At 41.5% G+C, this 11,354-nt stretch overlaps 1 protein-coding gene across 1 annotated transcript in view; it reads right to left on the reverse strand.

Annotated features, from left to right (window-relative positions):
* drp2 (dystrophin related protein 2) overlaps window positions 1-11,354 on the reverse strand; it is a 68,992-nt gene that overhangs the window by 30,714 nt on the left and 26,924 nt on the right. The window contains exons 4-10 of the mRNA XM_068591276.1: window positions 11,091-11,211; window positions 10,441-10,552; window positions 9,011-9,167; window positions 7,142-7,288; window positions 3,523-3,601; window positions 1,972-2,032; window positions 389-450 (exon numbers count right to left, since the gene is read on the reverse strand). Of these exons, the coding sequence (XP_068447377.1) occupies window positions 389-450; window positions 1,972-2,032; window positions 3,523-3,601; window positions 7,142-7,288; window positions 9,011-9,167; window positions 10,441-10,552; window positions 11,091-11,211 (739 nt within the window). The remainder of the gene's footprint in view (window positions 1-388; window positions 451-1,971; window positions 2,033-3,522; window positions 3,602-7,141; window positions 7,289-9,010; window positions 9,168-10,440; window positions 10,553-11,090; window positions 11,212-11,354) is intronic.

Here is an 11,354-nt window from a genome sequence, read left to right on the forward strand (position 1 = left end):
AGTCCATTGCAGCAGTCATTAGTGGCGTATATGTTTTACTATATGTGTAGTGCGCATGCATTTCTCTAGCTGAGCATGTGTATGTGACAGCAGCATCTCCCTTGAACGCTGTCTGTGTCACATCAGATTAAAAGTAAGACAAAGGATGTTTTTTAATCACAATTCATTAAAGGCTGAGCAAAAAGCAATCAAAGGGCTGGAAAATTTGGCCCCGTAGTTTAAAGACTGTAGAGATGTAGTCCCTAAGGTGTTTGAAATACAGGGCCCTTAATTAGCCGTGTGACAGGGCCTTCAAAGCAGGAGCCCAGTGGTGCCGCGCTGCTGCAGCCCAGTGGGGGTCCGGGGCCAATGAGCGCTCTGAGGGGGCTTTAATTGTCTCCTTACTCACCCAGTGCTTGGTACAGTTCTGTCATCTTTGGATGGTCCCAGCACGTTGTCTGGGCCTGATGGCTGGTGGAAACAAAGGGCAGAAGAATTTATGAAGCAGGCAAAAATGGACGTGGACATTGTCAGGCCGGAAAGATCAAGGAAAAAATGGGTTAGAAATGAGCCGAGGGAAGCAGAGACAGGCAGGTGAGGCAGAATGTCAGAGAAATTAGATCAGAGGCCAGTGAGAGAAGGAGAAAAATGAGAGGGCAAGATGGGGCGACCATTGTTTACAAGAGATTTCAGACCTCTAAAGTGGAGACATACGTCAAACATGATTCAGGTTCGGGCATCAGAGTTGCATACCACTGCTGCTCTGCTGGAGATATACTGCCAGTGACTTAAAAGGCTTCGCTCAGTGACAGGAAATCCCAACCCACACACACCTTACAAATGTACATTTACAGCACCTACAGATTCCCCATCTAGCTCTATGGGCACATTCAGAAAATAAAGATCAAATACAAAAGGACAAGCGCAGCAAAATAAATAAGAAACCCCGAAGCAGAAAGTATGGCAGCACCCAGGGGCCTTTTAGGGCAGCACTCGTCCTTTTACCTGCACGAGAGCTAATTGATCGGTAGCCGATAGTGCTACTCAGATACTATTCCCACCCCCGTTGGTACAGTAATATAGCCCATAAAGAATTGACCAGACTAAAACAAGACCCACAAGGTTCTATAGCACATGATTAGGCAAGATAACTATTACTTCTGTTGAGAAACAAACTGCACACGCAAAGATACCCCCCACCATAAACACACACCTACTCAAACACACAGTTATTTGGTGAAACCAGCAGCACTCTAAAGGTGGAATAGTAATGATGAGGTAAATAAATATAAACAGATGATTGCTCACGCAAATAGGGTTCACGGTAGCTCAGTAGAGTTCCTGAATCATTTAGTATGTATCTGGTTCAGAGAGGTATAGATCTGTATAAATGTTTGGGCAATGGAAAGATCTTTAAAACGGCAAAGCAAGAAGTGATTCAATTTGAGTTGCATTTTGCAGTTAGAGCTGTGTTTTGATTTGCTGGTTGCATTCATCCAGAACTCTGGATTGCTGACTATCTCTGATATTTTCAGTGATTATAATACTCTGTGTGCTTTGTTCACTGTTATCCTGCATGGAAAAGTAGCAACAGCAATCAGAGGTTTGAAAGCGAGAAATTATCAATACACCTGGTGAAATGGGCAACAACTCTTTTACAATCATATTTATATGATCAACATACCAAATGTTAAGTGAACTGCTCCCAGCAACTGCTTTTATATGTGACAGATTGCACGGCTTGACAATACCACCAGACAATCCCAGAAGTAGTGTTGCATAACGCTACAAACAGCCAGTTTCAGTAGAGTTTGCTGTACACTGGAAACAAAATAACTTAACCTTTCAGGAGAAAAATGTAACCAATGTGCTCCACAGACCCAAAGTACAATGGTCATCCTCATTGTCATAAAAATACCAAAACATCCCAAAATGAAACGAGCCAAAGTACATTCCACATATTGCAGAAGCTGACCCTGAAGTTGCACTTACTTGATGTAGTAGGGCACTTTGTTCGGGGAAATGGCACGCTCCCACGGTATCTGCACTGAACCTGTGCAAACCAAAATCAATTTCAGAACTGGCATGTCACGAATAAAAAGCCATTGTGCATTTTTAAAACTGTATAGCCACAGAGACACGTCTATTGTGTCGGGATTCCACAGTGTTGATTTGTTTGGCACGGCCGAATACAACACGGGAGACACAGGAGTCAGTGAGACGAGGTGACTGTAGCGTTTAGACTGAACTACAGGGAGTCCAGCAGAGGATGAAAGAGGACAGACTGCACTGGAAGCAGCAGAAGGCACACTGATACAAAGGCATACATGCACACATACACACACCAGGCATTGTCCGTCAGTGTCTCTCGACATGGCACAACGTAGACTTGTTCGTTGCTGCTCTGGAAAACACACGTACACGCACAAAGACTGAAGTAGACTTACGAACGCAAAGGCGGAGAAAGTGTTAAGATTCTTTCCTTAAGTAAAATCACCAAATACTGCAATGTAAATATGTTTCATTAAAAGTCAAAGTCCTGCATTCAACATGTTACATTGGTAGTTTAGTCTATTTGTTCCCAAATTAGAGGTCAGGCCTCTCTAAAGGATCACAATTTAAGTTTGGCGGTCATGAGATGATTACTGGTTTGTAAAGAAGAAAAAGAAAGTCATGTAACATAAACTCTTCTTGACTCTTCTTTGGCTTTTTGGGAGGAAGTATTGTTAATGTTTGACCTCATAAACATCTGAAAATGATGTATAACCCATTTTAAATGTTCCAATATACATTTGCATAGCCGCCAAATAAATGTATAGTGGAGAAATAGTGGTACAATATGACCCCCAGTAAAGTAGCGTAAAATGGACCTTAAGTGCAGTACTTAAGTGAATGTGCACAGTTACATTCCACAAATCCATCCGTCTATAAAATAAGTGCCATAATCAGTATTCCATATGTCCTATTTCAAACGACATAATGAAATGAATGCATGTTGATGCATAAATAAGCCACACAAACACAGACGCTGCTACAAGGCGCAGTGGGCTGAGCTGGCAGGGCTACATAAGCCCCAGTATGGCATATCTGAGCCAAGTGGATGAGGTTTGGTGAGGACATTGGAAGCACACAAGCACACACTGCTTCAGACGCACTCACACAGGGAGCCCTTCGACACAAATCTATTTAAATTAGGTTAAAAAATATATATAAAATCACATGTTCTTCCCTCCTGCTGCATCTCTGTAGCCTTTAAAGTGCAGCAGGTAAAAGAAATATGTATCTCTGCTCAAATAACAGCGGATCTGATGAGCATCGCTGAGGATGTTTATCGCAACGATGTGCCGGAACTGATGAAGACTGACATACAAAGTCACCTCTAAACTCATATTCACACGCAAACCCACGTCGCGTTGTATAGCTTTAACAAAAATGTAACACATCTAACCTTTTCATTCCCCTACCCTCTGAGACAGTGTCTTGGCACAGCATGGCACAGATTGGTGCAGGTACTAACTTCAAATAGCAGTAGAGGACTCTTACTGGAAAGGAAGTGCTGCGATCCGGGGCCAAAGTCTCTATGTGCATCCTGAAGCTGCTTCAGCCGCTCCTCTATGGAAGCCTGAGGACACGCACGTACACACACACACACATACACACAGAGCGAGAGAGAGAGAGAGCGAGAGAGAGAGAGAGAGAGAGAGAGAGAGAGAGAGAGAGAGAGAGAGAGAGAGAGAGAGAGATGGAAAGAGATTAGAGTAGAGTGTGAGTTAAGAGTTAAATCAAAGTGAATCATGCTGTCTGTGCAACAAATCCCCCAAAGAAAGAAGAAGACGCACACAGACCACCTGTTTCTTCTCCATTAGTTAACTACGGAATATAAATTACATCTTTTTCCTCTTCTGGTCCTCTTGGACTTTTAAGGCCTTTGAAAAGCAGCAGGTAGGAAATAAAGAGAGACATTATCAAGTAATATATTGTGTTGAAACGAGGACAACGGTACCTAGTTTGCAATGTCAGTGTTGAAAAGAGGAAAAGATGAAGAAATAAAGAGAGAAAAGGGGGTGTGTAGGGGTTTTAAAGCCTCACATGTCTTGCATCAACAACCACGTTAACTGAGAGAGACACAATTGCGCTTGTAGAAGCATTTCATATCAGTAACTGTATTTTCCCACCAAATGGGATTTAGCCTGCGTAATCCTGGTTTATTTGAAGTGTATTGGATTTGGCACATGAAACGTTGTCAGCTGGATGTTTGAAACAATGGGAGGTAAATCCACTCGCCATGAGGTAGAGAGACAGATAAAGAGAAAAGAGAAACTGTGAGGGACCTTCACAGAAGCACAGGCAATGAGTCTTAATGTGTAAAGTTAGATAAATTGGCATTTCTCTGTGTGCACGTCATTGCTCTATTAGCAGAAAATAAAACAATATAATGTGGAGCGTGATTTATATTGGTTGGGTCTAATATAGAGCATTGTCAATGTGCTGTGGATATGTCACTGCCAACTGTTTGCTGTTGTACAATTTATGTGTTGTACAGTCAATTTGGGTTGCCATAAGGAAGACAAATGACTGAATTATACATGATCGACAAATATTAGCAACTCACATTTGGAAATACATTTTCGCAGAGCAGCCAAAATCAACAGGGCACAGGATGTTGCTGGGATTTAGTATTTATCATTTTAATTAAGAGAAAAATAGGACAGAGAGAGACAAAGAAAATAAAAAAAAGACAATCTGCTTTCTTTCACAGTGAAAGATAGCAGGTTAGTGCTTCTTATTGCGTTGAAATTAATTAATGTGGAAAAGTAGAGATAGCAGATCGACCGGGGTGAAAGCAAGGCAACAAAAAAACAGTTTTTTTTCTCTCAAAATCATTTGCATCACCGGCCTCATCATATGTCTCTCCGGCTCTACTACCACAGGAACTCAGAGAACAATCCAAGATCTGGGAGATGAATATCTGCGGGTGACTACGGATACTGAAAGCCTTTTTAACAGTGTTGATCATTGGGGACACGATGAGAAGCTTACTTCTTGAATCAAAGACCAGAGGACACACTGCCGACTGCAGCGCACAGTGCATCAAAGATTTAGGAGAAATTGTGCTGTAAAAGATCATTTTCATGAAAACGCTTTTTACCTCCAACGCAAACGGACATCAATGAGGAGAAAGATAAGTCCAAATTGATGTTCTTTCTCTGTAGCTCAGTCCCAACAATTCTCTCCTAAAATACATGAGACCGTGGAGACAATTTGTAAAGGATGTCTCCGTGACAATTCAGGCTCCAGAAAGTACGACATTGGAATTTAATGCCCATCTGAGTGCTTTTACTGATTGTTTAAACTTCACTGGGCATCGTGACCCTTGAAAAAGAACACATTGCAGATGCTTTAATTGAAACTGAAAGAAGATATGCTACTGATACGTCTAAAAATAATAGGTTCCTATTTATATGCGAGCTCATTTCAGGACCACATCACACGAACGTCGCAGGCAGTCAGCGAGCAGTCAGTATGCAGAGTGGAAATGAATTTCTAGGAATCGTTACAGGGACGATAACATCACATAGTCATGTTCAGACGCAGAGAGAGACAGACAGGAGCAGCAATTAAAACATAATAAGCCATGAACAGTAGGCTGCGGAGAAGGTATCATGAAGGTTACTGGAAACAGGGTTCTTACTTAAGTGGCTGCTGTTGTGCTTGTGGGAGCACTACAGATGTTGCTGGTGGAGGTAATGCTCACTGGATAATGCATCCATATGTTCAGCGAGGCCTCCGGGGGGAAGGCAAGTCCACTTCAATGAATACAAGGCACTTTTAAATGCCTTGGATTCATTTAAAAATTGCCCGCTTCAAGCAACTGCATATAAATGTCAGTTAATATAGTTGTATATTTATATGTATATTTATTTGTGATGAATGAAAATACCAAAAGCGTGATCGATACAACGACTCTACAAGTTGACATGTAAACATTCTGATCAACAGTTGTACTCTTTAACGAACGCCATGTAAATGTTTCTTTATTGGGAAGAAAAAAGTTGAGCTGCTGCTAAAAAACACCTCTGCTGAGACCGGTGTGTTTAGGCAGTTAGATTTGATGTGGATAGATTTGTGGATAGTTTGAGCAGCTCAGATAATCTCTGTAGACCCAGCCCCCATACTGATGCATGCCTTACCTTATATTAACAGCAGATTTGTATCACTTGATACATTTATTAACTGACCATTTTGCAAATATAGGTGTTATGAAGAAATTTGATCCCTTTTCAATTCATTATTACTTTATTCTTCTCACCCTTATTGGTTACACAACATTCATTGATTCATTTTAAATGAACTGAGAAGAATGGAAATAAATCGCTGCGCTGGGATTCTGGGTGTCCTTGTGGCTCGGAGTCCGGCCAGGGATCTGTTGTTTCATGTAGTCCTCCACTGTCTTTTATCTAATACGAGCAAAAATACCACAAAATATACTTAAAACTGTACAGTCTGCACTCAAAAGATGAGCAAAACAGAGGGAGCAACAGGTAAAGCTTGCATGCTTGTGTTTTTGAGGGGCCTATCTGCTTTTATTCCATAGCTGACAGTAAAGAGATGGCAGGAAATGAGAGGAATGAGTGATGGGAACAACATGAGACAAAGGTTTCCCTCCGGACTTGAACCTGGGTTGTTGCAGTTTATGGTCAGAGCATCAACCCACAGGCCACCATGGATCCCCTTGAAATGGATGTATAATCTATGGTTAGATAGGTAATACTTGCCTAACTGGACAATCATTAATAGTTCACTAATTAGTTCAGTGTTTTTTAAGGTCTGAGAGAGTAACTACCATTCATCTATCATCTTGAAAATGTGAGCTGAACAGCCTTTCCAATAAGAGACTTTTTTCATCTCACACATAGCTTGTTATCCATCCCTAAATCACATCGTTGTCCTTCACTAGCTCAAAAAGACATAAAAACATGTTGTAAAGCAGTTCAAGGCCTGGGGTGTGGGCACTTTTGGAGCCTCACAAAAACTCTTAACTTGCACTCGGATCACCATAACACATGAAATCACTCCCGAATGTCTCCCTTGAATTTGACTGCTGGAAAAGCTGCTGCTGACAATGTCAAACAAATGACGCAGACACAGCAGTGAAATCTACCTGAAGCACTTTCCATCTGCTGTTGAGATGCTCCAGGGCGCGGGCGTTCTCCATCGACAAATGGACATCGGCGATAGCCAGCTGGTGGGCCAGATCATTGATGTGCTTCATGCCCTCCTTCACTTGAGTTAGCTCCTCTTTAAATAACTGCAGGAGCATTAGAGAGAGAGAGCCAAGCAGAAGGTGGAGGGAGAGGGGGATGGCAAAGGGAAAACAGCAGAAATATTAAACATTTTGTATTCAAACATCAGCAAATATCAGTCTGAACTAACTTCACCCAAATTAAATAAATGACAAAAATCAATTGAAATCATATCTGTTTTTGCTGTCATCTCTGTTCCGTCTGAGGGAAATATTTTGCAGCAATATATCAACAGAAATCAAAGTGAAATGAATGTAAAATGGTATAGAAATAGCACCAGTGTCTGTCCATCGTAGACTTTACATATCAAATGTATCCAGTTTTAAGGACTGATTTGTTTATGGCATTACACACATGAAAGATTTGGAGTGAAAGGTACTGTAGGGCAACACCAGAGAGCTGTTTGGCATGAACGTCAGCACACTCAGCCATTAGACAGCCTGAGGTCACATGTGTTTTGGGCATTACTACCCTGCCTTTCTTCCGAAGAGTGTAATTTGAATGACAGGATGTGAATTCATGTAAAAACCCAAATACCTGAATGTACACTTCATATTGAACAATTTGGAACTGTGTGTAAGATTCACACTGTAATTATAAACTTAAACAGAATTGATTTTTTGAATGGCAGGACGTTAATCCCTGATATCTGTGAATGTGCTTCCTGTGTCTAGAGACCAGCGGGGACAATGTACAAAATGACAAGCACTAGTATAATACTGTCAGCATGTGTCAGCGTGTTCTGTGATTTTGCACTGAAATAGCTCACTTTGTCAATCAGGACAAAATTAATCTGCAACTATTGATTCATTTTATTTGAGCCAAAAAACATCGTGGGATGGTTCCATCTTCTTGTATGTGAGGATGTGCTACTTTTTCTCAGTTTCATGTGATATTGACAGAAACATATTTGGGTTTGAGATTTGAGATTTGAAAACACGATATTTGAAATGTCACGTTGGGATTTTGGGAGGCTGTGGGAGACATTTTATCGACCAAATTATGTAACAAAAGACTTAGTTGCAACACCATAAGTGTGTATGCAAGTGTGGATGACATGTACTTATGTCTCATTTGCATGCAGTCATGTGTGCGGTTTTGTCTCTGTTTGGTGTGTAAATGTGAGTGAGATGAGGCCAATTGACAAGCCAGCCCTAAACACCAAGCTGAACATGTGCTGCCTGTGACAGTGACATAATTATTGTGATGGGCCCACACTTCTAATGAAGAGCGCCACAAAATTACATGCAGCATTGACACTCCATAATGACTCAACCAATGACCTGCCATTTGTCTAACAACATCTATTCAACTGGGGGATTGCTATCTCACCGTGTCAGTTTGAAGTGCCACGTCCTTGTCATCATCTGTCAGATCACAGCTACTCTACCAGGGATGTGTACACACAGGCAACCAAAACAAACCTTTTAAAGCAACGCTGCCTGATACACATCTCTCAGTTATTCATTCGTAATATTTCCCTGCTGGTTTTTTGTGATAAAAAAAAATCTGGATGTCAGTGTTTTGATGTTTGTTTACAATGTGTCACACTATTTTTTTCAGGGTTAGCCCGGGGCGATTATCTCAAAAGAGACAATTAAGTCGCCCCGCTGGTTAAAGCAACTTATATCTGGGATTCATGATAATGTGTCTGCGTGTATGTGCTTGAGAGAGATAAGGAGAAAGAGAGAGCTTGTATGTGATGCAGCGTGGTGCCCTGTGTCTACCTTGGTGGCGTCGATGTGATCCTGCAGAGAGTCGATGAAGAGATCTCCGACGGGTTCCCAGGCGTCTCTCACCCCTTCAGCTTGCTCCAGGGCCACTGCCAGCTCCTCCATCGCCGCCTGGACCTGCAGGAGCCGCTCTAATGTCCTCTCCATGTGTCTGGGAGTTGTGTTGAAAACATAATTCATTACAGTTAATGCCTGCAGTCATATAATGCGGAGATAATGCAGGCGAAAAAACCTATCAAACTCCATAGAGCATGCAGACACAACATTTATTACAATTTTGCAAACATTTCAGTAGAGCTGTGCCCACATTATTTCATACCATTAATTCATTCATCAAAGTGCTTTTTCTTTGAAAGCATGTTTTAATATTCTAGTGAGCTCTGAACTTTCTTAGATCGAAAACTTAATAAAGGCCTTTTCCTAATCGTTTCTGTAATGGATTATGTTTGACAGATGTTGTAATCAGGTTATGGTAATTGTATTACATGCAATGTATTGCAGCATAACCATGCACTCACAGTCACAGGGAGAAATAACATTCAACCCCATTACTCCAATAGTTATAGGCATGTTACTGTTAAATGGTAAATACTTGTTTTTATTAAAAAATATTTATTTATACTGTATTTATTTTTTTGTTTATTTTTTTTACATGTATTCAACAAGGAAAAGCCTAATTGAGTTTATAAATCCCATTTTCAAGATTGACCTGGCCAAGACAACAGCACATTCTTGTATCTGACACATAAAAAGTACAGTTACAGACAATAAAATGTCAGGTCACAGCATGAGTACACAAAACATTTGACTCAGGACATCATAATCTGCATCACAAAGATACAAATACCTGAGTTACAGGAGCTAATGTCCCTTAAATTACCATTTAGGTCTCTCAGAAGACACTGAATGCTGGTTAAGGTGGAGCTAGTTTATACTGTTTGATAGTTTAGTTTCCAAACGAGAGGGCGTGGTCCTCCAAAGGGTCACAAGATAAATCTGACAGGTCATGAGATGATATTAATTCGACAGAAAAGAATAAAAAACTGAAAACAAAAGTTCTGCTCCACTAATAATACAACAGTTAGTTTAGGGGTGACTAATCTAAAATGTGACAAAGGGCCACTGCTATTTTTAAGAGTTTTAAAATGGTGGGGAACCACTGGTTTAATCGTAACTAATGCTCATCTATGCTCATGTGTTTGTATTTCATGTAAAATCCTAGTCTGTAAAGTAATTTGTAACTACAGCTATCTATAAATGTAGTGTCTGTGGTCGCGTAACATTATCTCTTGAAGATAAAGTAGCATCCACTGGATTACACTAAAGTCAACTATAAGTTCTTCACAATTGCACATAAATAAAGTACTTCCCACCACTGTTAGAACCACTTTAAAACTACACACAAGGTAAAAGAAGTGCCAGACCTATGGCGATCCACACAGCGTGCAGTCAACTTCTCCCACAGGTCACTGGCCACGTTTGCCTGCTTCCACACTGAGCGGCTCACGTTTAAGATTCTCCGGCTTGGAGACGCCTCTGCAGAGGATGGGAGAGGTTAGACGAGGCCTCGCATAAAAGGGATAAAAGCATAGAGGTGCAAATAAAAGCAGTGGGAGAAATAACAGGCTGGAGAGGAGTGCAGGGGTTAGAGGTCTGACAATAAGAAGAGCAATGACTAGAGACACTGACATCGTGAAAGGAAAGATGGAAGAAGGTAGGGAGGAAAACAAGTTGGACACATAAGGAGAACACAGTGAAGTAGATTGCTACGGTATTTCCCAAGAGGGCATCCAGTGTTGAGAGCCAAACTTTAAGAAAGAGGACGTGTCGGTGGAGAAACAGCAGAGCTTGCTGTATAATTGATTTGAGCAGACAGTATCGTAGAGCTGGACCTAATTGGCCTCGACCCGTTCCCTAAACCCAGTGTGACACCAGAGGACGGATCACTGCTAATAGCTAGTAATGGCAGATTTCACCTGCATAGGTCCTACCAAATGAACTCCGCGGGGCTTAGCATGGGGAGGTTGTGAGTATGATATTTTGGCAGTTGGCACAGAGTAGGAGGGGAGCAGACCTTTTCCATCGGTCAGGGTCTCCTCTGGCTCCTGGAAGGGATGCTGAGCCAGAAAAGCCTGGGCAGATTCCAAGACTGAGTAGATGAACGGCCCGCGAGACTTGACATCCTCCATGAATGCCTGCCGGAAGACAAACAGAGAGGGGAGAGTGTTTCTAAGTGGAAGAGAATGAAAGACATATGCCGTTTTCAAAACCAAAGTGCTGCTTGTTGCTGAGCATGAGCTGTAGGCTAAGCTGAACGTGTCTACTCCTCAAATAAACT

Source organism: Clinocottus analis, unplaced genomic scaffold, assembly GCF_023055335.1.
Source record: "Clinocottus analis isolate CAN_PGR_092001 unplaced genomic scaffold, fCliAna1.0.p SCAF_10, whole genome shotgun sequence".
Taxonomy (NCBI): domain Eukaryota; kingdom Metazoa; phylum Chordata; class Actinopteri; order Perciformes; family Cottidae; genus Clinocottus; species Clinocottus analis.